At 43.6% G+C, this 25067-nt stretch overlaps 4 protein-coding genes across 7 annotated transcripts in view; 2 read left to right on the plus strand and 2 right to left on the minus strand.

Moving 5' to 3' along the window:
* The window catches only part of ZSWIM5 (zinc finger SWIM-type containing 5), a 167927-nt gene extending 164761 nt beyond the window's left edge, over window positions 1-3166 (plus strand). The window contains exons 13-14 of the mRNA XM_042462826.1: window positions 102-183; window positions 725-3166. Coding sequence (XP_042318760.1) covers window positions 102-183; window positions 725-1587 — 945 coding nt within the window. The 3' untranslated portion in view covers window positions 1588-3166. The remainder of the gene's footprint in view (window positions 1-101; window positions 184-724) is intronic.
* EIF2B3 (eukaryotic translation initiation factor 2B subunit gamma) overlaps window positions 1-25067 on the minus strand; it is a 601892-nt gene that overhangs the window by 304870 nt on the left and 271955 nt on the right. The gene's annotated exons all lie outside the window — the stretch shown is intronic.
* Window positions 3829-21740, minus strand: UROD (uroporphyrinogen decarboxylase). 4 transcript variants are annotated; one of them, XM_042462838.1, is made up of 11 exons: window positions 21605-21703; window positions 21178-21376; window positions 17611-17723; window positions 16504-16583; window positions 11482-11544; window positions 11154-11351; window positions 10179-10340; window positions 8734-8871; window positions 5692-5792; window positions 4762-4828; window positions 3829-4169 (listed from the first exon to the last, which is right to left on the minus strand). In XM_042462838.1, the coding sequence occupies exons 2-11, from the start codon at window positions 21330-21332 to the stop codon at window positions 4005-4007; spliced, it is 1242 nt and encodes a 413-aa protein (XP_042318772.1). In that variant the 5' UTR covers window positions 21333-21376; window positions 21605-21703; the 3' UTR covers window positions 3829-4004. The 4 variants fall into 4 exon arrangements, with proteins under 4 accessions (XP_042318772.1, XP_042318775.1, XP_042318774.1 ...); XM_042462841.1 differs by having other exon boundaries at window positions 21203-21376; window positions 21605-21702; XM_042462840.1 differs by lacking the exon at window positions 21178-21376 and having other exon boundaries at window positions 21605-21740.
* HECTD3 (HECT domain E3 ubiquitin protein ligase 3) overlaps window positions 23921-25067 on the plus strand; it is a 26313-nt gene continuing 25166 nt past the window's right edge. The window contains exon 1 of the mRNA XM_042462827.1: window positions 23921-24460. Within this exon, the coding sequence (XP_042318761.1) occupies window positions 24044-24460 (417 nt within the window). The 5' untranslated portion in view covers window positions 23921-24043. The remainder of the gene's footprint in view (window positions 24461-25067) is intronic.

The raw sequence follows: 25067 nt of genomic DNA on the forward strand, positions 1-25067 counted from the left end.
TGACTTTATTCTGAATAGGCTGATCTAGGAAAATACAAACCCTGTGCTTAGTAACCACCTGAGAGTGGGAAAAATAATCCTCCTCTCATTTTTTGTTCTAGGTTATGCGCATGACCCTGTCAACATTGAACTGGAGACGAAGGGAGATGGTGCGATGGCTGGTGACCTGTGCGACAGAAGTGGGTGAGTATTTCTTCAACTGGAAAATGGTGCGATGCTATGGAGCAGCAAAATCAAGACAATATAATAGTACTTAGCATTCACACAGCATTTTTGAACATTCAAAGCACTTCACTTACCTAAGCACTAATCATATACTATTGAGATCTGAAACACAAGACATTTATTCTTTTCTCCTGCATGCTTCTTGGGCACCTATACATTCACCAGCTATAAATGGGGGAATTGCATAAAATTTTACTGGATAGCTTCTTATGCAACACTGATGAAAGAACATAGGTGTACATAAATTCCATGTATGTAAGCAACAAGACATGTACACTTTCTCAGATATCTGCTTTTTTATATGGATTTGACATCCAGATAGATTGAACTCATATTCAGGAAGTCTGAATTTAGTAACTTCTAAGTGAAATACACACCAGACAAATTTATTACCCAGCTAGAGGTTTTCCTGCCATCAAATCAGATATTAGGCTTCCCATTTTCAGTATCATGCTGCAGTTTTACCACTGACTGAGAAAAGTTTGCTTCCTTCTTGCAGGTGTCAGGGCCTTGGTCAGCATCTTGCAGAGCTGGTATACACTCTTCACCCCCACTGAAGCCACCAGCATAGTAGCAGCAACAGTGATGTCCCACAACACTATCTTGCGCCTCAGTCTGGACTATTCACAGCGAGAAGAATTGGCCAGTTGCGCACGCACTCTGGCCCTACAGTGTGCCATGAAGGACCCCCAGAACTGTGCGCTTTCTGCTCTGACCCTATGTGAGAAGGACCACATCGCCTTTGAGACTGCCTACCAAATAGTTATAGATGCTGCTTCCACAGGCATGACTTACTCGCAACTCTTCACCATTGCACGGTACATGGAGCACCGCGGGTACCCGCTACGAGCCTTCAAGCTGGCATCACTGGCCATGACACACCTCAACCTTGCCTATAATCAAGACACACACCCTGCCATCAATGATGTGCTTTGGGCATGCGCACTCAGCCACTCCCTGGGCAAGAATGAACTGGCAGCCATTATTCCACTGGTGGTGAAGAGCGTGCACTGTGCCACAGTTCTTTCTGACATCCTGCGACGCTGCACCATGACCGCACCAGGCCTTGCCGGCATTCCTGGCCGCAGGAACTCTGGAAAACTGATGTCAACAGACAAAGCACCATTGCGCCAGCTGCTGGATGCTACAATAAGTGCTTACATCAACACCACACACTCACGGCTCACCCACATCAGCCCTCGGCATTATGGGGAGTTCATAGAGTTTCTCAGCAAAGCTAGGGAAACTTTCCTGCTGGCTCAGGATGGCCACATTCAGTTTGCTCAGTTCATCGACAACCTCAAGCAGATCTACAAGGGCAAGAAGAAACTCATGTTGTTAGTGAGGGAGCGATTTGGATGAGGAAGAAGAAAACCCTGATCACAGTTGGTGGAATCATGCTTAGGGGGCAAGACTGACTGTATTTTCTATCTGGTGAGGATTCCCAGATTGAGGAACAGATACCAAAAGCAACACAGCTGGAAAGGTTTGCTTCCCACCCACCACTCACTCGCAAACACCTTGGCAATACCAAAAGCTAATCTGGAAGTTGAATACCTCTTTTCCAAAGGGCAAGGTGGATGGAGGCTGAAAAGCAAACCACCATGAAGGAGACAAGGAAGTATGTTGCTCAGCCTCTTACGTTGCCACCTGGTGGCCTTATGAGGCATACATCCTACCAAGACTGGCAAAAATTTCACCATTTGTGTGTGTGTGCGTGCTTGTGAAGACCCTTAATTAAAAACCTAACATTAACTGTTCTCAGGGATTGCTTTAGTAAAAGTAACAGAAGCATTTATGATACTGTAAATACAATAGTATATGTGTCAATTATTAAATTGTAAAGTTCTAATTATTTATAATTATTCTCTTTTTGTTTGGGGGATACTTGAAATGTGTTGTGGGCTGAGATACATATATATGTATATTTCTTTTGTTCTTGTTAAGCATTTCTGAACATGAGAAACATGAACATTTCTCAGGTTTTCCCCCAGCACTGTTGGCCAAGAAGGCGATGGGTGGGTCGTATCTGGCTGGTGGCAGTGAATCCAGAGTTTATGCAGAACTGCCAGGATGCAGCAGCCTTGGAAGAGACCAAGCTGGCACCGGCAAAGCCAGATTCACCTCAACATTTCAAGACTGTCAGGGTGTGACATGGCCCACTGGCAATACCAACCATAATGCTCTTCCTGCACCTGCTCGTTTGTACTGTGGTTCCAAGTACGGAGTACAAAGATTCCAAGAAACCAAGTATCTATCTGTGAAACTGTTGAGCCCAGAGTGTAAATAATCTATTTTTGGCCTTTCTCAATGTGCGAATGGATGAATGGATGCGTGCAAGACTTGCATACCTCTGAACATGCACGTGGGAAGGGTTCTGTCTTTTCTTTATGCAGGTGGGGAGAGGAAACCCATTTCCCCCTGATCTTTGCTTATATTTTTATTTTCAATTCCACTGGTCAACTGTTGCCTTTGGTGGCAACTGCAAAGGCTGGTGCCCTCCCAAGGACAGTTCCCTTCTCCACTCCCCACTACTGCTTAGCAGTCATCTTATTTTTTAAAATCTTGTTCCAGTGAAATGAAGGGGGTGTTGTAGGAGCCAGACAGCTCTTCCTTATTCCAGTTGTTTTTGTATTCTCCTGTTCCGATGTGTCCTAGTTTTAAAAGGAGCAGGGAGGGAGTAGGGGGTGGGCAGGGATTGGGATGAAGTGTAGTTTAGGAAATGTGGATTAAAGTTACCTAATGTCTGACTCCAATTTTTTGTTTTTGTTTTTTTAAAAAGAATCCTGAGAAACTGGTCTCAAAGCCAGAAAAATTGAGCTCACCCAGTATTTGTTGCCATAGAAGTATCATTCTTCACGTCTGACTCCTTAATTTTGTGTGTACAACTTCTTGACATGTTTAATAAACAAAAAAGGAAGGAAGATGTCCATGCCATTTCTGTATCACTCGAACCGTTACTCTGTCATTCAGGTAATAATGCCAGCTATAAAACAGGGCTGGGCCCTACCATTAAACTGATGTGGAGGCCTAAGCGACAGATTATGGATTTCATAAAAATAGCAAATTGTTATTTACTTGGTTATGAGTATTTCTCTGCCTTAACTCCTTGAATATGTTAGCTTGCGTTGGGTACAGTAAGCTACAGGGAGAATAATCATACCTGGCCTTGAGATGGGATGCACTCACCCTGTAAAAACAGACATCTGAAAAGGAAAATGGTTTGTACATGGCTAGTAGAAGCCATTGCTACAATCCTTCTCTCCCCCCTCCCCCTTCTTTTTTTCCCCATCCCACATGACAGCACCACTCTTGGCATGTGCACATTTTAATTTGCAAAAATCCGAGAATGGTGAATGAGAGAAAAAAGATTCCTATAGATGGGGAAGGGTCATATGTAAACACTGCAGTGGTGGACAGGTATGGCTAGCTGTAACAGAGCAAAAGGTGTTCACAGAACGTCAGAAGTACACTTATGTCAGATAAGCTTTGTAGCCTGCACAAATAACCTGGAGCCCAAACATTCCATATCAGAGGCAGTACATAAGCTGGTTTACTCCCTCTCTCTTCCTTTATAACACACACACACAGTGCCAATATGAGTGGAGATGAAAATGTTTTAATAGCATGCCACTAAAAACCAACACCCTTCTCTTGTGAGTGCCTGAAGGCTGACTTTGGAGCTACCACAACCAGCTGCACTCTTCCTGTGCATTTTCTCAGTTCAGCTTGAACAGTACACTCTCCATTATCCAGATTAGAGCTTGCTCCCCAAGACTTCATCTACATTTATTGAGGTGGCGAGAGTGTGCATGGATAGCGTCCACAAAGGCCCCCACATGTTCTGGGTTCATGTCAGGGTAGAGGCCATGGCCCAAATTTGCAATGTATCGTTGTGTGCCAAAGCCTTCCAACATCTTCTTCACCAGCTCCCCAATCTTCTCCTAACAAGACACAAGAATTAGTTGGTAAGGAAGCTGAGGAGGGTCAAACCCTGCTCTGCAACCACTACCTTTATCCTGGGAGTGTTTCAGAGGCTCAATTGAAACAGTACATTTTTTCCTGAAAATTGTGGCTTGTTTGCATGGTGGTTCGCATGGGCATTTCTCCCCTACCCACCTTTTCTTAATTTGCCATGTCATATCACAGGGCAGAGTTTACATTCAACTCTGCTTTGACTCTATGGTTTGGAAACTGGATTTATGGCTAAGTCCAGCTTGCCCAAATTGAAATGGTTCCTCACACCAGGACAGTTGGAAGGGTGGAGCATGTAAGTTCAGAGGGTGCTCCTAACTGCAAAACTGTCAATAAGCTGTCATACCATCTACAACATAGAATCCACTTGCAGCTAAAGGTACCTATCTTCAAATGTACCACAAGCAGCAGCAGGACATATATAACCCAATCCATTGCCAGGTGCTTTGCCAGATTTGTTAATCTACCACAACTGGTAAAAGCTACTATAGTTAGCCTTTGCTTCCACTGTCAGATAGCGCAAGTAGCATTTACAGCACTAAATAGTCTTACGGACTTTACCTTTGGGGCATAGAGAGCACATGGATCCAAATTCCCTTGTAAGGTAATGTCCTTTCCTATACGCTGGCTGAAATAGAAAAAAAGTACATGTATTAATGGAAGTTATTTAATGGAATTCATAGCTGCAATGAGTACTGAAGGGGGCTAGGTTATCTGACTTTACAGCAGGGAGCTAAAACAGCTAAAGATAGTTGCATATGTCTCCCCTTACCAAATGATGGCGACAAACAGAACACCTGTTTCAATCACATTCTTGCATATGGGTGTCCAAGGCCTATCTAGCTAATCCCAGTTAAAATGCAGATTTTATCATGCTGAGTCAGGACAGCAAATTATCATTCCCCTCCATAGTCTCTTTCCTGCCTTCAGATTCTGAAGCACTGAACAGAACCAATTTCCTAGAAGCAGAGGATGGGACATTCTGTCCTATCTAGTATATAGTCTCATTCTAACACTGATATTACTGAAAAATCAGTCTGCATTCAAAGGCATGTCTGTAACACTGCCTCACTCAGCTCATACCTCATTTTTTAGCCATCACATGTGAGCAGAATTTGGATCTTCCAAGTGAAGAGCTGGTGAACTGTGGCCTTCATATGTTGAACTGCAGCTCACCACACCACTGAATGGCCAAGCTAAGGTGGTCTAGTAGGAACTGGAACTAAGCAACATCTGGAAGTCTGCTGGTCCACCAGCCCTGTCCTACAGGCTACCCAATAAAGGAACAGTTTACAGCCGCTGTAGATGGTTAGAACAGCCTGGTCATAGTGTCTGTTGTTTCCACAATGCCCCTTCATGTGGGCTCATGATTGCCATTGCTTCTGTGAACTGCATTAATACAAATTACTGAGGAAGTCTGACACCAGGGAAAAAATGGCATACAAAGGAAAGCAAGCTAGGAATGCTGCACAGTCCCCAAAAGTTTCTCACCGAGCATCCTCAGGATGGATTGTCCAGTCCAGGCCGATAACATCATACCCAGACTGTGCCAAGTCCTCCAGTGCATAGTGTGCATCTTTGGCAAAGACGATCTGGGAGGAAAGAGGAGACAGGAAGAGCTAGCAGAATAACACTGTAGACTTGAGGCAACAAATATTCAAAATTTCAAATTACACACACACAAACACATGTCTGGGAGAGAGACTAGAGAACATATGTTTTCTGTGTATCATATGAAGTTAGTGGTGATTCCTCCATTCTCTGCATCTCAGAAAAAAGCTGACAGCCAGCTTTTTGGAGACCAGGGTTCAAATCCCCACCCACCCAATGGATGACCTTAGGTGAGTCACACTTGCTCAGCCTTAGAGGAAGGCAGAAGGAAACTCCTGAACAAATCTTGCCAAGAAAACCTGTCATAAGTTTGCCTTAGGGTTGCCATAAGTCGGAAATGGCTTCAAAGCACACAAAAACAATTTTTAAAATTCCATAACACCTGTATACAAGACCTCTTTATTTCTCTGCCACCATGTAAAATGAAAGTGTTAGAATGGATGAGTATAGTGGCCCTCTAAATAGCCAAGTGTTTGGAATGCTGGGAGTTACAGTTCATCAATATTTAGAAGCTTGTCCCAGAGCTTTGGAAAACAAGTTTGCTGTAGCACAATTGTGAACAAGACTGGTGAAGCCACAGTTCAGAGCAGGATCTTTTAAAATGGAATTCCAGATACCTGCCAGGTGCTGTAGGCTACACTCAAAGGAAGGAACTGGAAAAACTACCTCTGAGTATTCCTTGCCCAAGAAAGCCCTATGAAATTCATGGGGTTGCCATAAGTCAACAGAAAATCTGAAGGCACACATGCACACACACACACACCAAAACTTGCAGACACAAACTGGTCAGACCCTGATTTCACGAGGTCTGGGCATAAAAGCCAGTATCCTTGCCTATTCTTCCAGCTTTCTGTCTCTCTGTTAGGAAGTTCCGGGGAATAACCCAGGCATGCCAAGGGGCTTCTTGATCAGGTGATGACATCCCTGCCAAAAACATGCCAACTCAATTGCAAAAAGCCCATTTTCCCAAGAACAGTGCTTCACTTGATGCAATCTGGGACACAAAACAAGCACCCAGTTTTATTGACACCAGGCAGGTCGTTGCAGCCATCAGTGCTTTACTGCCAGGATGGAAATCATGTGGCCACCAATGTCTTTTTGGTGGCCTTTTCCTCTCCAGACTCTTACCCCCCAAAATGGAGAATGGTGACTGCTGGAACCTTCAGGAGTGTTGAATCTCACTTCCCTTTTTTACAGAAAAAATAACCTTTATCCAAAACTGGAAATGGTCTTCTGGGTTGGTTTGTTTTTTCCCATTGGAGAAAACTGCCATGGGTCGGGTGGTGGGGGGGAAGGCACAGAATCTCCCTTTCCCTTCTTGCCCACCCTTGCTTTACCAGATTGGCTTGTACAGTTGGGACTGCTCTGTTACTTGGCTGCCTTCTAGTGGTAAAACAAAAGCACAACTTCACTGTTGTTCTCCCCCCCCCCAAAAAAAAAAGAAAAAAAGAAAAGGGACAGGACACTAGATCAAGAGTGGAATTGGGAAACATGAAATGATGGCAGGGAGCAGACAGACCAACACATGGAATGTGTTGGAATATCTCTTGTTACCTCCTCTCTCATCATCTCAAGACTGGCTTAAAATACAAGTAATTTTGAGGGAAATCTAGGGATAGATTTGAGGATCCAGATCAGTATTGCCTACTATGACAGGCAGCACGTCAGCAGCCTATCAGGCAGAGATCTTCCATATTCCCTGATACCTGACACTTTTCACATGAATGCTGGCAATTAAACCTGCTCCCCAGATAGAGGATAATGAATGGAGTCAGGCAGAGACAGGCACGCTTCCAGATTGTCCCATTGCCAGTATTTTTCATGGGTTTTATGGCAGCATAACTAGTGGTTATGTTAGTGGAACTACTGATTCTAAAACTGCATTATAAGGTATCCAGTATCTTCTTTTGAAACAGTACTGAGCACTGCAAAGACTACTGGATAGCAACTAGGCACAGTATTATCCAAACAACCCAGATGGTTCCCATTGCCCTTCCTCTTTTGTGCCTTGGTTTCCACACAATTACACTGGTGGAACTTTATGCTCAGCTATCTTCAGGTTGGATCTCAGTCTATGTATTGATTCAGTGAGTGTGGCTGAGTGCAAATGAGGTAGACTGACTCAACGCACTAAGTTCCCACAGCCTGGCCATTTTGGACACTTTCTTCAGCCCTACTCTATATAGCCAATGGCAGATGTAATCAAAATTGTACCTTCAAATCTCTGAAAAAATACAGGTTATTCTACACTTTAAGGTCAGTAGACCACCTCAGCTATTCTGGGTGGATGTGATTTGGAGAGCTGGGGTAGGTGTGATTTTGGGAGTTTGGTAGATCTCTCAATTCCTTATTTCTCACAGCTGGGGCCTGACAAAAGGAGGCACCCTCTGTCCCACCACTATCTTGTCCTCTGCTGCTTGCCAGAATTATGGGTATCAAAGAAGATACCCATATGTAGGTACAACTCTATATAATAAAGCTATTAATGGCTACTAGTCATGATGGCTCTACATTGCCTCTAAGTATCAGAATAAATGTGTCTCCGTATACCAGTTACTGGAGAGGACAAGAAATAGGGTTACCAGCTTTCTTATAGTCCTCCTAAAGGCAGATATAGTTGGCCGCTGTGGGAACGGAATACTGTTCTAGGTAGGCCTTTTCCACAGCTCTTATACTCATCAATAATTCGCCCTTTGCTCTGTCTGTATTTCTTCTGGGAAGTGTATTTCAATGGCCTGGCAGCACAGCCTCTGTGGGAAAATGGAATGGACTGCAGCAGTTCCTTCTTTAAGCTATTATTGTGTGATAGTACATTCAAGATAAACTGAGAACAGTACTTCCAGATAGGGTGGTTATAAAGCCAGGTGATGCCAAGCATCCCATATGAACAAGCTAAAGGAAATGAATTGTCCCATCTCTTACCATGGGAACTACAGGCAAGGTATCTTCATGCAGCTTAGTCTTTACTCGCTTGGCAATGGACCGGATATACGGAAGGCAGAAGTCTGAAAACTGCTCTGGTCCCAGATGTCCAGCATGGGACTCAAAAAGCTGCAGAGCCTGCCAAGAGAGAAAAGCAAGAAACTAGTTATCACTTCCTCAGAGACATATATCTCTTTCTTTTATCTCTAGGTAGCCCCTTCCACAGTCCTCCTCCAAAAAGAATAATTCATGCTTTCCAACCTCAACTTTTTGGGTAGAAGAAAATAATTCTAGAAAATAATCCAGAGTTCTTCAACAGTAACATATTCTACATTTGAATTGTCTCAGGTTGCCATCCTGAACACACTTATTTAAAAGTTAGTTCTATGTTTAAACCCCCTCTGGAGCTTGCTTTTGAATAAATATGAAAAAGCTTTGAATGTGACTTTGTCGCCCTTATTTTTACTGTTGTGTGTTTTTTTAAAATATGTAGTACCTACACTGACTAGTTAATGGATTGATTAAATAAAGTGGAAATATGTTGTACAGTGGGTCCTTGCCTTACGCAGGGGATCCATTCTGGATCCCTCCGCGTAAGGCGAATTCCACCTATGCTCGAGCCCCATTGGAAACAATGGGGCTCGTGCGCGGCGGCGCAGGCGGGGCGCACACACCCATTCAATTGAATGGGACGCGCCGCCCCTTCTGCCCCGCACGCGCCGGCGGCTTTGAGCGCCTATGCTCAAAGCCGCCTATAAAAAGGCAGTGTATGGCGAGGCGCGACTGTACAATGCTGTCATTAGCTAAAGAAGCAGCTGGATCACCCTCTTCTGGTGATCTATCTGCAAGTTACTTGATCCCTATACACTCCCTAGTACAGGGGGCCTATGAAGTCCCCTGATTCCCACTCACTGGGTAGCAACCACTGTGGTCAATCAGACTCTGTTTCCCTGTCAGTTAGGAAGCCGCCAACTGATGATCCCACCAACTCCTTCATGCAAGCGATCTCTGGTGCAAAGAAGAATGGTGACAGGGGTCCTTCTTCTGGCCGATGAAATGGAGATTGTTCATGGGAGGAAAGTGGGAATGTCAACCAGCTGCTCCCTGATCAGCAAGTGAATAGAACCCTGTTGATTACAGCAGCTGCTGCCTGGTAAGTGGGGATGATGGGTCAGGCCAGGAGTCACTAAATAGTTACAGAACTAAGGTGGCTATCAATTCATAACTGCCTTAGTAAATTCCAGCCTATACATTAAGAATCCCCAGTGAGCATGGCCAGTAAACATGTTAGTGGGAATAGGTGTGGGAATTTCAGTAAAAGAATAATCTTTCCAAGATATTTTAATATCCACTGCTTGACAAATTTGAGCTGTCTCTTCTAGGCTCTATATAGAAAACAGCAAAGAGAGCCTACTTTGGACTCACATCTTTCCACTCTCACTCACCTGAGCACCTGCAGCCACCTGTCCCACCAGGTAATCCACAATTACATCAGCTAATAATGTGAGCAGACGATGGCTGGCCTCGGGATGACGGTAGAGCCAGGCCTTGGCTTTGGCCATTGTGTTGGAACCACCACCTTCAATCATATAGGACATCAGTGTCCACTGGGAGGCAGATAACAAACAGGAAGTGAAGGCAAGACATGGATATGAAGGCCTACTGCCCCACCAGACCCAAGCCACCTTCTCGAAGAAAATCTACAACTTGGAAAATTTATTTCTGAGTCAGCAACACTCTTCTCTGAATTGATCACATGTTCACTGTGGAGCCATGCCTCTCAACCACATTGAGAGACCAGTAACTCAATTTGTTTTAAACTCTAATCCCTCTTTAAAAAGCCACCCAACTCCCACCACCACCAAAAGCATTACATGTGTTCTCTTACTCATAGTCACTTCCAAATTTTGGCAAGTGTTCTGAATCTAAATATATGCATGTTCTGAATTTTGAACCAATAAAAAATCTCTTTAAAACACACACACATGTACACAGAGATTTTTCAAACTGAACTTCAACACCCAGCACAAAATATAGTCGAATGCAATCCAACCATCTCAGCTTCACCATCAGTTCCTTAAAGATTAACCTATAAAGTCAATGGCTACAACATGGAGAGTGGGGGAGGCCAATCATATTGGAAGAGAGTACAAAATATGCCATACTAAAGGTATACTATGGTACTCTTCTCCCTGCAGGAGTGGCTCTCAATCATTTTAAGTCTAAAACCTCTGGTGGGCCAAAGGTTGGAAACCACTTTCTGAAAGAGTTGACCACTAGAACTACAGAGCAATCCAATACAGAATCTACTTGGCCTCAGGCAACCATAGGTGGCTAACATGTCCCTTCTGCCTTCATCTCTGGAGAGATCCAGAGGGTCTCCTCGGGCAAATTTGCATTTCCAAAGAATTAGTACTCACCGGAGCACCAGAGAAGCCAATCAGAGGCACCTTCCCTTCTAACTTGTGCCGTGTTAATGTGATAGCTTGGAAGACATAGCCCAGTTCTGCTGCCACGTCCACCTTCTGGTGAAGTTTCAGCAGGTCCTCTACACCCTTCAGTGGATCAGGGAAGGTAGGTCCTTTGCCAGGAACCATCACCACTTCCATGCCCAGTGCCTGGAAACAAAGTATGATGCAGTATGGAACCTCAATTTAACTACTTTTTTAGCCTGTGTCTCAGGGGTGGGGTCTGTGAGCACCAAGATGCTTATATAAGCAACACATCCTTCACTCCAACATCTCTTACCTGGGGCACCACCAAGATGTCTGAGAAAATGATGGCAGCATCAAGAGGAAAACGCCGCAAAGGCTGAAAAGGAAGTACAATAGTAGTAGCAGCAGCAGCAGCAGTAATATATAAGCAAGTAAGTAAATAAATAAATAATAGACACATTATTATTGGAAAGAGAGTAAGTAAAAGCACTGGCAATGGTGAAGAAAGAAATCTGAAAATATAAGGCAGCATATGATAAAAAAATCAGGGAGACATAAAATATAAGAGTCCAAATCCAGAAAGGAGGACAAGCAAGGGAATGATTTCTGTTGAGGCAGAGCAGCTACCCTTCCGTATCATTCTAGCGAAGGATTCTGGGAGCTGTAGTTCCAAAACTAACTTTTCAAAACTCTGGTTCCAACTTACTACAGAAATTGTGTTCATATCTAGGAAAATGTTGGACCTAGGCAAGCTTATCTCACCTGCATTCCTCCAATAAATAACATTGTTATAAGGGCTATATGTATATATGTCCACTACTTGCGCTGCCAGTGAATCTTGGTGACCTGGGAGCAACAGGGAACTGTTATGTATCACATCTTGAGAATGCCACTTGCTTCCTCTCAGCCTCTAAAGCATTGGTTCTCAGCCTTTGGACCTCCAGATGTTTTGGACTTCAGTTCCCAGAAGTCCTAGTCAGTATGTTCATTGTTCAGGAATTCTGGTAGTTGAAGTCTCAAAAATCTAGAGGACCAAAAGTTTAGAACCACTGTTCTAGAAGCATTAGTTGGGCCCATACAACGTTATTTTTCTGACAAGCTGACAGGCTGTGGTGCCTCCCCACACCATAAATAAAATATACAGAGCTTTTCAGATTGCTAGATGACATCTCCTCAAGTGTTTTGTTATTTTTTATTTTGTTTTAAAAGAAGGACAACAATGCCCCTTTTGGATGGCACCAGTATCCTCATCCCAACTGTCTTGGTGTCCCATGATCCAACAAAGAGAAGAAGAAAATATAGTACAAAAGATTGCTGCAAAAAAGTGAGAAGGGTATGGAGTAAAAATAGAATTAATTACAGTGTGCCTTCAGTATCCACTGAGGTTTGGTTTTAGGACCCTCCGTGGATACCAAAATCCATGGATCCTCATTTTGTACAATGATGTAGTAAAATGGTGTCCCTCATATAAAATGGCAAAATCAAGATTAGCTTTTTGAAATTTACATTTTTTGGAGTATTGTCAAGCCATGGATGGTTGAATCCATGGATAAAGAGCACTGGCTGTAATAGAAAGAAGGAACCTAAATCATAATTTTTTTTAAAAAAAATTTGCGTATGGATACAACACCATTAGGAAGTTAGGACAAAAGAATGTCAGTTAAACTGATGGCAATGTTTTTTTAACAGTAAATACAAGGGGAAAACTATTGTCTCAACAAAAAAGTAGACATTTAACATATAACAAAAAGTATAAATAAAGGAGCTGCATTTTTCCAAAATCATATCCAGTCATATGATTAAATAGTCTGAAGACACCAGATCCCATATAATCTTCGAAACTAAGCAGGGACAGGCTTTATGAGTATGCACTAGAATGGGGAACTGTCAAGGAATACCTGGTGCTTTAGGCTATAGTTCAGAGGAAAGAATTGGCAAAACCACCTCTGCATATTCTTTGCCTAAGAAAAATTAATGGTGTTACCATAAATTGACAGGTGACCTGAAGGTTCATGCTTTTTTCCCCTCAAGTCAAAAGTCATTTAATTCCCAGACAGAACAAGACAAATATGTGGGAAAATAAAAAGCAGATTTTATTTTTGAAAAACCATGAACATTTTAAAATAGTCTAAAGTAATGTTTAAAAGCTATGCTGTCAGACAGACAATAAACACCGGAAAAAATATTGGCAGATAGTATAATGAAGTGAGGAAAAACAGAAGGAAACATTGTATAAAAAGTAGGTGGAAGAAATCCCAAAGCAGTCACAATGAATAAAAATGCTTCAGAGGCAAACAAAAAGGAACATTAAAGTATTAATAACATTTTCAAAGAGTAAAACCATGCTTTTAGGAAAAAGATTAATGAACGTTACTAAAACAGTTCTAATGGAAATATCTGAAATGATGTTACAATACAGGAACATAAATAAAATACAGAGGACATGCAAATACTAGAATAATGAAAGTGAGGAAATGACAGAAAGTAGAGAAGGGAAGACATCCAGAATGTACACACATCAATCAGAGTAGAGCAAAGATAGCTTTAAATATACGCATGAGAAGAATCAAAGAAAAAAAAATGTTGGACAGACATGACCTCTTTGAGCAGAAACAAACTACAATGTGGAAGATCAGTGCATCTAGGTTTTATGTCATTCTGTATTATACACACTTATGCCCCTCCAGAGTACACATTAATTCTGAAACATCAGTGCTGAAACAGCCACGTTATTCCTCATTTTAGGAGAAAGGTGGGATATAAATCAAATCAAATCAAATCAATACATTTCATATATATAAAATACAATTTCCTGTATGTAGCCTTAGTCTTTTCTAGAAAAAACAGCAAAAGGCATTTTAGCACCTTCAAGAGTAACACATTGTTTGGCATGACATTTTGTGATTCGTGAAGTGGGCTTATACTCCATGAAAGTTAATGCCAAATAAAATTTGTTAGTAAGTCAAAAATATAAGAACACTTAACCTACATGATGTGAGGGAAAACAGAAGAAGACGTATAAATACAATGTAATAATGCAGTTAGAAGAAAGAACCAGACAAGATACTAAAGTGTAAAGATATACAACTGGGCACTAAAGTTAGAATCGTCCAAACCATGGTATTCACTATCACCATGTATGGATGTGAGAGCTGGACACTGAAGAAAACCAATAGGACGAAAATAAGCTAATTTGAGATGTGATGCTGGAGAAGAGTGTTGTGGATACGGAGAATGGCCAAAATTACAAACAAATGGGTCCTTGAACAGATCAAGCATGAACTCTCCTTGGAAGACAAGATAACAAAACTGAGGCTATTGTACTTTGGCTACATCATGAGACAGTAGGACTCATTACAAAAGACAAATGACAATGCAAGGAAAGCTAGAAGGTAGTAGAAAGAGAGAAAGACAGCAAACCAGGTAGCTGGACTTAATCTGGGAGGTCACAGACCTAAATCTGCAGGGCCTAAGCAGAGCAGTGGAGGACAGAGGGGCTTGAAGAAGTCTCATCCACAGGGCCCCCAGAAAGCAGTCAGCAATCCGTTGTCATCTCATCTAGTGTTTGCAGGATTCACTGTACTACCAGGGTGGAAGTAAAAGAAGGCTACCTAAAAACGAGTTAGTGGTTTCTGTATACTTAAGGGACTCACTGATATACGTAAAGTATTAACTTGGTAAATTAGAAGAAAAAGAAACACTCAACCCTTCCCTATAAAAACAAGTACCTGTGAGTCTCTAAGATAGGGGTGGGAATTATGTAGTGCTCCAAATGTTGATCCACTGCAGCTCCCAGCATTCCTCACAATTGGCTAACTGCCTAGGATCACTGGGAGTTGTAGTCCAGCAAGATTTGGAGGGTGACATGATTCCTTCCCCTATTCTAGGATGTACTGTACACATTGCTGAACTGCAACTTGTGGGGAGAGAGTCACAGAAGCGGGTAGGAGGAAAAGGGAATTGCAGGTTCCAGGCCCTAACAACCCAGAGGAGATATTCTTTAAGGGGAATTAGACTTGTCTCCTTCTCCACAATCTGCCCAGCCAGGTCACTCAACTATAAACATTAAATTCCAGGTCTAGCAGTCAGCCCCAAGCTGAGCCCTCAAAAGCACTATGTAGCACAGCAAAATAATGCCTTAAGTACAAGAAGCAGTCCACTTGCTTGAAGCTCTCGCCCACCCAACTGACTGAATAATATAAAACAGTGGCCTGTTACAGACTGCCAAAATAAAGCTGCTTCGGGTCTCTTTGGAGATATGCTATTTAAATGATGCATGGGTCCTAAGAGTCTGGAGGTCGCACCAAAGCCACACTCCATTCATAAGCACTGGAGTGCAGCTTTTGGTGCAGTTTCTAGATTCTTAGGATGCATGCATCATTTAAATAGCATACCTCCAAAGAGACATGAAGCAGCTTTATTTTGGCAGTCTGTAATAGGCCAGTGTTTGTTTCAGGAAGACTGGAGTCATGAACAGAACTCATACAGGATACAAGCACATCCCACCCATAATTTTTAAATCTGAATTTAAATTTTACCAGATATACAAGGTCCAATACAGCCAGTATTTCTTTTGATTGAACAACTGTAGCCAATGAAATAATTCACTTATAATTAATTGTAAACCTGTTGTTTTCAGTGAGACATAAGCATAAGTAATTTTCCTTGACTACTGCCTCATTTGTAAATCAAGAACCAATTTGCCCAGTTCTCGCAATTATAAATAGTTTTGCTCTTGCCTGAATAATTCCAGAAGCATAAAGCAAGAATGGAAATGCAGTGACATCCCCAACATTTATTTAAAGGGGTGTTAAATTAATAATATTTTTAGCATCTCACTCCTCTGACAGTTCTTCCACCTACAAATATTTTTTCTCCCGTCCACAACCTTGATTATTGTTGTTATCCAAGATATATATTATTTTTCTCAATACAGCAATCTTCAATGACAATGTAATTTAACTAGAGTTCAAATGTACAGACTGGTGAAAGAAGCAGAGCCACACAATTGCAATATGTGTTTCATACCAATGAGTAGACAAGAAAAAGATTCACAATACATACTCTTACATAAATTACTACTGTGAACTTTCCCCCCTAACTATCCAAAGGTAATCTTAGTACAAAATGCTCATGGATGTTGGAATGCATATGTACCTCCTCTTTATCCTGCTCTTTCTCCTCCCTCCCACAGAATATACTTCCCTCCCAAAGAATACACCTGTCACAGAATATACTTATCTCCAGCCATTGGCTGCACAGCCCAAACAATCTTTACTTCTAAACTAGGCACACATGGATAAATAGACCTCTCTCCAGGAGCACCCCCCCTCACCTGCAGTGTGAGTTCACAACATGTCTCTGGTGACCGACAGGTTGCAAAGAAATCTTGAGCTGCTCGAGTCTCACGGAATTCTGCAAAAAGGCCAGAAAACTGAGGGAAGGGATAAGGAAAGATGCTCAAAGGGCATTAAATCCTAGAGAAGCAGGGCTTAGAGAACAGAAAAAAGGCTATCTATGTCAGTAACAGAAACTTCACTAGGAAAATAACCAAAAGCACAGGACCACTACTCTTCATGTTCCTTCCAGTCCCTTTAGACATCATTCAAAGAAGGTGAATGGAGAGAAATTCAGGACTATCAAAAGAATTATCTCTTCACATAGTGCTTCAATAAATTATGGAATTTGCTATCACAAGATGCAGTGATGACCATCAAGTTGGATGGCTTTAAAGGGAATCAAACAAATTCCTGACAGAGCTATCAGTGGCCAGTATCAGCTGTGCTAGGATGTAACTGGAAGGATTCTATTATACTCCTGTTTGACTTGTGGGCTTCCCACAAGCACCTGGTGGGCTACTGTGGAAACAGGATACTGGAAAAGATAAGGAACACAGAAACCTATTCAGTTCTGAGTCAGCCACTAGTTCATCTGTCCCAATACTCTCAATTCTGAATGGCAGAAGTTCTCTGGATTTTCGGGCAAGATTCTTTCCTAGCTCCACCGGCTTACCTTCCAGATGTGTTTGGGCTAGTACAGTGCTAACAACCCTTCTTATCTTCTAAAGCTTTTCAGACATATTTTAAATTTCTCCCAGACTCATGTTGACAACTTGCTTCCAGGACCTCCCCCAAATTCTGGCTTTGAGGATATACTATTCCCTCTTCACAATTAATTTTCTGAAAAACTTCATCAAGAATTTTGTGGCTAATACACCTCACTGGCACAAACAATTGCATAAACAACCCTAAGAACAGGGAGATCACTGCTCAAGAGCAATAGGGGTGTTTTTTTTTAAAGAGACTGATAGACTTAAGCTCCTATCCGCCAAAGCCAGCATGTCCAGTGGCCAGGGATAATGGGAATGTTCCCTACAATATCTAGAGGACCACAGGTCCTCTGCACCCTCCTTAAGCTCAAGCCTCTCAATTATTTCACTTACCTGGGAGGTACCTTCCCGCCTGTCTCATGCACCACACAGGGGTGTACTCTGTCTCTTCTCCTCGTGCTGCACGAAGGAAAGAATCATTCTTAAGTTCTGGAAATCCTGTAGGTCTAAACAAGAAAAGTGCAAAGATAATGCCATCATGTAATGGAATTAAGCAAGGCAGAATGCTCATTTGCATGGATTATTTTTACAGTCATGTCATTCTACAGCACTAAGCAAGGCAGTCCAAATTAAAAGGTTCTTACTATACATATGCTCTTGGGAAAAGGTTATTGGGGAAGGAAGTGCAAGGAATTAGGCTTTTAATTCAGATGTATTCTCTTGTACACCAAAATGCCAAGGCTCAGTTCACTAGATATCTATCTCTCTGAGAAATCCCCTTAACAGAGAAGGAAAGGCATTTGGCTAAGGAAGGAATTGGAAGCTAATCCATAAGTATGCAGTATAACTAAAACCTACCAAAAGCTATCATATTTACAGACTGTTTCTTTTCTTGACTGAATACCACCATGTGCTTTGTTACCACAGAGATGCAGACTGCTTAGCTTTCCCTACAACCTATTTTCTTTGAAACTAACTAACTGGCCAGGGAAACCCACAGACATGCATAGGGGCACAGCCCATGAACAGTCACTGATTAAAATTATCAGTAAGAGGCAGAACAGTGGCCCCGCATGATCACAGGACAGCAAAACATTGTTTGGACTCCTCCACAAATGGGAAATGTTAGTAGATTGTAATACTTGTTGCTGTAGATCTTGAATTTTTTTAAAAATACATGGGTGAGCTTATTTTTAATTCCAAGACACAGCAAGACAATATGTCCTCTTCTCTTTCCTTCTCCTTCTTCCGAGTTATAATGCTATAGTCATAGTGTATCAATTACAGTAAATGGCACTTTTACACTATAACTCTTTATGTAGTGCTTTAAAAAATGTCCAAGAGAAAGAAATTTGCTCTTCCAACTATAGGACCACCTGAGCAAACCATATCCTGCTTTAGAAGAGTTCTAGTGCAGATCCAATAAATCACTACAAATAGCCTCCAAAAAGAACGGAGCAAGTGAACAGGGAGGCAATAACAACTGGCAAAGCCTAGCAAAACCCAAGGAGCTATATTATGAGAGCTCCGGCTTCTTTTGCTCAATCTTGGAGACGCCCTCTGTAGGCTGCTGCAAAACATCAGACCAAGTATCTCCTACCTTTCTCAGACCTGATTACAATTACTATCAATGTTTAGAAGCAAACTTCACTCATAAGTATATTAGGGTAAGTAATATAAGCAGGCCAAAGAGATTAACATCCTAAAAACAGTGTAACTATGATGTGTTCACAGTGTATTCAGTATGAAGACAGTTTCACTGGGTCAAATTTACGTTGGCAACAAATTTCAGTCAAAATGGTCTCCAATTTAAAAATAACCCTACAAAGTCTTTAGCTTGTTTCCCAAAATGGACAGAAAGCTCCTCCAAGCCTCTGTGTAATGTATCTACGTAGTTCTACTCCTATATTCAATTTCTCTTCAGTCTTCAATATCATGTGGTAGAAATGCTTGAGTGGACAGAAAAGTACATTACTACAACTACTTTCCTATGTTGATAAAACAGTGTGAAAAAATTGCTAAACATTTCCCCAAACATTTACTGCTCTTGTAAATGTACAAAAATAGTTGGCTGACTTTGAGATGCTTTTACTCTGCCAATTCTCTGTAGTTTTAAATAACGGGGTAATTTATCTGACAAACCAAATGTACTTAACAGTAATATCTCTTTATCATCACTCTGATGAACTCGTGCTTTCAAGGGAAACAGCATATTGGTTACAGAACTGGTGACACTATGTAGTGCATCACTTTAAACAGTGGTACAATTCAGTGTTTAAGACATCAGGACAAAGTCTGAAAGCTCCTATTCTGGTCTGCCATTGTGAAATGCACCCCTGCACATACAGTGAGCCCTTAGTATCCACTGGGGTTTGGTTACAAAATCCAATAGGAATCCATGGATATGAGGAACTGATTGTACTAATTCAGAAGTAAACCCCACTGTGCTCAGTTGAGCACATTTTCAAGTAAATCTGCCCAGTACTACCCATTTGAGTCTGCTCAATCTTCACTCCCAGCACAATAAACCTACTCCATATCGCTGTGCATTACTATTTAAAAAGAAACAGCAAGAAACAGGGGGAAACCTTGTTTCCTTTACCATACCTGTGCCTTCTGGTATGGCATTTCAGCATAAGTCAGTGAGCTCAGCCACCAGTCTACTAGCAACATTAGTTGCCAAAACATCAGGACTGCAATCCCAGTGGACTTCCCAGCATAGCTCTGACTTTTTACTCCCTCTGCCAGCTTGCCTGTACAGATGGGACATGTGTAAATCTATGAGGGCCAGAGTTGCATGCTGGTTTGAGTGTTGGACTACAATAGAGTTGTTGTTGTTGTTAACTGCCCTTGAGTTGTCCCCAACTCATGGTGGCCTACGGATGAGACATCTCCAAGATCCTCAGTCCTTCTCTGCACTGCTCACCCAGGTCCTGCAGATTGAGTTCATCTGTCTGGTGTGCAGTTGTCCTCTCTACTACCCTCTATCTTTCCTAGAATCATTGTATTTTCTAATGAGTCATGCTGACTCATGATGTGGTCAAAGTATGACAGCCACAATTTAGTCATTTTGGCTTCTATAATAGAGTTCAGGCTCGATCTGTTCTAGAACCAACTTGTTTGTCTTTTTGGCCATGCATGATATCCTTGGCACGCTTCATCAACATATCTCAAAAGAGTTGGTTTTCTTCCTGTCCGCTTTCTTTATTGTCCAGCGCTCACATTCGTATATGGTGATGTAGAATAAGAGTTCAGATCCCCACTTGGCCATGAAACACCACTGAGTGACCTTGGGACACACACTCTTAGCCTCAGGGAAAGCTAACAGCAAAAATTTGCCAGGAAAACCCCATGATAGGTTCACTTTAGTAGGCTTGCCATAATTCAGAAACAACTTGAAGGCACAGAACACACACACATACACCTCAGATGCATGCATTAATGCAGTTTGACACCATTTTAACTGTCATGACTCAATGCTATGGAATTTTGGGATTTATAGTTTTGTGAGACATTTAGCCTTCTTTGACAGAGACCTTTGGTGACACAACAAACTATGCATGCATCTGAGGAAGTAGGCTCAAGCCTAGGAAAACTCGTACTGCCAGCTTTTTTCTTTCCGGTTAGTCTCAAAAGTGCTCCAAATGGAGGACATTTTGGAATTCCTCTTGGACAGCAGGTGGAAATGTATGGCATGTCCTGGAAAAGGAGGACGAGATCTGGTCACCCTTCATATACAGTAAATGTAAATGACTGCTCCAAATGGAGAACATTTTGAAATTCCTCCTGGACAGAAGGTGGAAAGGTAAAACATGTCCTGGAAAAGGAAGACCAAGTGTGGTCCCCCTGCCATAGAAATGTAAATTCATGTTCCAAATGGAGGGAAATGTTGGCATTCCTCCTGGACAGAAGCTGGAAATGTAGAGCACGTCCTGGAAAAGAAGGTCCAAGTCTGGTCACCTTGCATATAAATGTAAATTCATACTCAGAATGGAGGACGTTCTGGCATTCCTCCTGGACAGAAGCTGGAAATGTAGACCATGTCCTGGAAAAGGAGGACCAAGTCCGATCACCCGGACATAGAAATATAAATTAATGTTCCAAATGGATGGCATTTTAGAATTCTTCCTGGACAGAAGCTGGAAATGGAGAACGTGTCCTGGAAAAGGAGGACCAAGTCTGATTACCCTGCCATAGAAATGGAAATGCCTGATCCAAATGGAGGACATTTTGGAATTCTTCCTGGACAGAGGGGGAAATGTAGGGCATGTCCTGGCAAAGGAGGGCCAAGTGTGCCCCCCTATGTCCTCCCTCCCTGCCCACCTGAGAGGGCAGCCCCAGAGCCCTTCCCCTTGGACCTGTCTCCCTTCCTGCCCCAGCTACTCACATGGTCGCCTCCATCCTCTCTTCCCTCCAATGATTGCCAGCCTTGCAGCCTCCCAGGAGGGAACCTCCCGCTCCTCTTCCGCCTTCTCTCCCAGCCAGCTCCCATTGGTCAGATTGGGGGACTCCCACTCTGACCAAATGGAGGGCTTTACCGTAATCCACGCTGTAGAGGCACCTCCAGAAAAGGGGAGAAACCAAGGCAGAGAGGAGACAGAGGCTGCTGCCACACTAATTATAAACACTCCTAGAAATGGAAATCCTTTCTTCTTGCAAAAAAATAATCCACTTTGAGACCGCTTTAGCTGCCCTGGCTCACTGCTAGGGGATTCTGGTATCTGTAGTTTTGGGAGACATTGAGCCTTCTCTGTTAGTGCCACTACAATTCCCAGGATTCCCTAGCAGTGAACCAGGGAAGGTCTGGAACTGGATTATTTGTGCAGTGTGTTTTGGACCCATGTCACAAAATTACAAATCTTAGAATTGTATAGTATTGAGCCATGGCAGTTAAAGGGGGTACAAAACTGCATTAATTCTGCATTGCGGATGCAGCCGTTAACACTGTTGCATACACAAAACCCTAAAGCAGGGTTACAGGTGAATATTAAGAAGGCAGTGGCCCCATTTTTGTGTGCACTTCTGCAAAATATGGGGCTTCTATTTGAGACCATAGAGGTACATATTATATGATCTAATAATCCATGGGTTCTCAAGTGAGTAAATGTTAAAAACAAAGAAACAGGCAGAATTGCATTTGACCATACCTCCCCTTATTTTTTATCTAGCACATCCCAAGTGGTGCTGTGGTTAAGTCCATTTTTATCTACAGGCTGGAAGCACACAGCATAACTAGGGAGGAGTCGAACTCCAGAGGTTTTTATCAGCTTTGGGCCTTGTGGTTGTGTGCCTTCCTTTCTGACTTATGGCAACCTTAAGGCCAACTGTGCACAGCTGTATATTTAATGTTAATCTTCTGGACAAACTCCTCCTGCAGCGTGGAAACAAATTATGTTTTAATTTAAGCAGGATGGCCTTGATGTTTTTAGTAAGCGTATCCCCGACAGATGGCCATCCAGCCTCTGTTTAAAGATCTCCAAGGAAGGAGACTCCACTACACTCTGAGGGAGTTTGTTCCACTGTCGAACAGACCTTACTGTCAGTAGTTCCTCCTAATGTTGAGGTGGAATCTCTTTTGCTGTAGCTTGCATCCATTGTTCCGGGTCCTGTTCTCTGGAGCAGTAGAAAACAAGCTTGCTCCCTCCTCAATATGACATCCCTTCAGATATTTAAACAGTGCTATCATATCACCTCTTGACCTTCTCTTCTCCAGGCTAAACATCCCCAGCTCCCTAAGTTGTTCCTCATAGGGAATCACTGGTTTTTCTTCATCCAGAGGATGTAATTCTTTCCAAAGCAACTCTGAAGAAACTGGGGGGCTTCCAAGTACGTCACAAGGCTGTACTCTTCCCAGAATGCCATGCTATTGAGCCATGGCAGTCAAAGTGGTGTCAGTTTCCAGCTTTGTTGTTCCTGCTGTTTTCTCAGTATGTAGAGAGATCTTGTAGCAGCTTTGAGGCTAACTGAAAAAGGTTGGCAGCATGACCTTTCCTAGACGATGCTGCTGTGAAGCCGAAGGCTTTCATGGCTGGTATCCACAGAATCATAGAGTCATAGAGCTGCATGTCATAGTTTTCTGTGAGCTTTTTGGGCCACATGGCCATGTTCTGGAACAATTGATTCCTGCTGTTTTGCCTGTGTCTGTGGCCGGCATCTTCAGAGGCCATGTTTTTAGGAAGCTTCTCTGAGGGATGCCAGCCACAGATGCAGGCGAAACGCCAGAACACGGCCTCACAGCCACAAAAAACTATGCTGCTGCTGTTGTTGCTAAACCCCCTTCCACCACACTGGCTCCGAAAGTAGTTCCCAGAAACTCATAGGCCGCAGTGATCCACAAACCGTGCCCTTTAAGAGCTTTTGGACTTCAGCTCCCAGAATCCCTGACTATTGGCCGACATGGCTGAGGCTTCTGGGAGCTGAAGTCCAAAAGCTCTTAAAGGGCAGGGTTTGGGGCCCACTGCCATAGGGTTTGAGCCAAAGAAATATACAGTCATATGAGGCTGCGTTAAGTGTTCTGGCCTCAGTGCTGGGGAACATTGGGAATTGTGGCTTATGGCAGCTTTCTGACAGAGAAATGTGTCTCTCACAAAACTGCAGTTCCCAGGATTCCCTAGCACTGGCGCCAGGGCAGTTGAAGCGGCCTCAAGGCGGATTATTCCTGCAGTGAGGCCTCTCTGGGCCTGGCGGTGCTCTCCTCCTCCTCCTCCTCCTCCTCAGAGGCTGCTGGGAATGGGAGGAGGAGGAGGAGGGAAGGCTGCACCAGGAAGCAAGGCCTGTCCCTCTCCTCGTAGTCCCTGAGGAGGAGGCGCGGGGCCTGCGGGGGACGATGATGTTTCCCTCCGGCGGGGACCCCTCTCCGCTCTCCTCCTCCTCCTCCTCCTCTTCCCCGCCGCACCAGCTGCTGGGGCGCCTGCGCTTCCTGAGCGAGGCCATCGGCTGCCTGAGGCGAGCGGGGCCCCTGCCGCCCTCCCTGGCCTTCGTCCCCCGCGAGGTCCAGTACAAGCTCTGCAAGGACCCCAGCGCCCCCCCGGGACCCGCCTCGGCCCTCGGCCGCAGCCTCCTCTCCGTCTGGGAGAGCCCCGGCGCCGGCAGCCTCAGGGCGAAGGGCCCCGGAGCAGGAGCAGCAGCAGGAGCAGGAGGAGGCGGCGGGAGGGTGGCCATCGAGCTCCGCAAGGGCGCCTGCGTCCGGGCCAGCGGAGAGGAGTACTGCAACGGACAGGGCCTCTGGGTCAAGCTCAGCAGGGTGAGCAGAGGAGGGAGGGAGGCACTCTGCCCATGCTCAGGAGAGCCAAGGAGGGAGGCACTTTGCAGGGATGTAGCCGGGGGGGGATCTGGGAGTCCGGACCCCCCCTTCCATTAGAAAAATGAATGGAGTGTGCTGCTGCGCCGCCGCACTCAAGCCCCATTATAATGGTGGCACTTAGTCTGGACCCCCCCCTTCCTAAAATCCTAGCTACGTCCCTGCACTTTGGAAGGGAGGAAGGGAGTAATGCACTCTGCCCATGCTCAGAATACAAGGGAGGGTAGGAAGCACTTTGCCCATGCTCAGGAGAACAAGGAAAGAAAGGAAGGAGGAGACACTTTGCCTATGCTCAGGAGTGCAAGGGAGGAAGATGGGAATGCGCTTTGTGAGGAAGAAAGGGGGTAATGGACTCTACCCATGCTCAGGAGAGCCAAGGAGGAAGACATTTTGAAAGGGAGGAAGGAAGTAATGCACTCTGCCCACACTCAGACTATGTGCGTGGGTAGGGAGAGAGGAGAGGAAGGGGGGGGGACGCTTTGCCCATGCGCAGGAGAAAAAAAGAGAGAGAGAGAGAGAAGGAGGAGGCACTTAGTCCATGCTCAGGAGT

The sequence above is a fragment of the Sceloporus undulatus genome, chromosome 4 (assembly GCF_019175285.1).
Source record: "Sceloporus undulatus isolate JIND9_A2432 ecotype Alabama chromosome 4, SceUnd_v1.1, whole genome shotgun sequence".
Taxonomy (NCBI): domain Eukaryota; kingdom Metazoa; phylum Chordata; class Lepidosauria; order Squamata; family Phrynosomatidae; genus Sceloporus; species Sceloporus undulatus.

Bases quoted from the DNA above. Each gene is read 5' to 3' on its own strand.
- UROD (XM_042462838.1), bottom strand. From the start codon at position 21,332: ATGCCATCCATTTGGAACATTAATTTATATTTCTATGTCCGGGTGATC. The intron at 16,584-17,610 runs GTAAGTGAAATA...GCCTTTTTGCAG, and splicing joins GGCGGGAAGGTACCTCCCAG to AATTCCGTGAGACTCGAGCA. The intron at 11,352-11,481 runs GTAAGAGATGTT...CTTTGTTTCCAG, and splicing joins ACATCTTGGTGGTGCCCCAG to GCACTGGGCATGGAAGTGGT.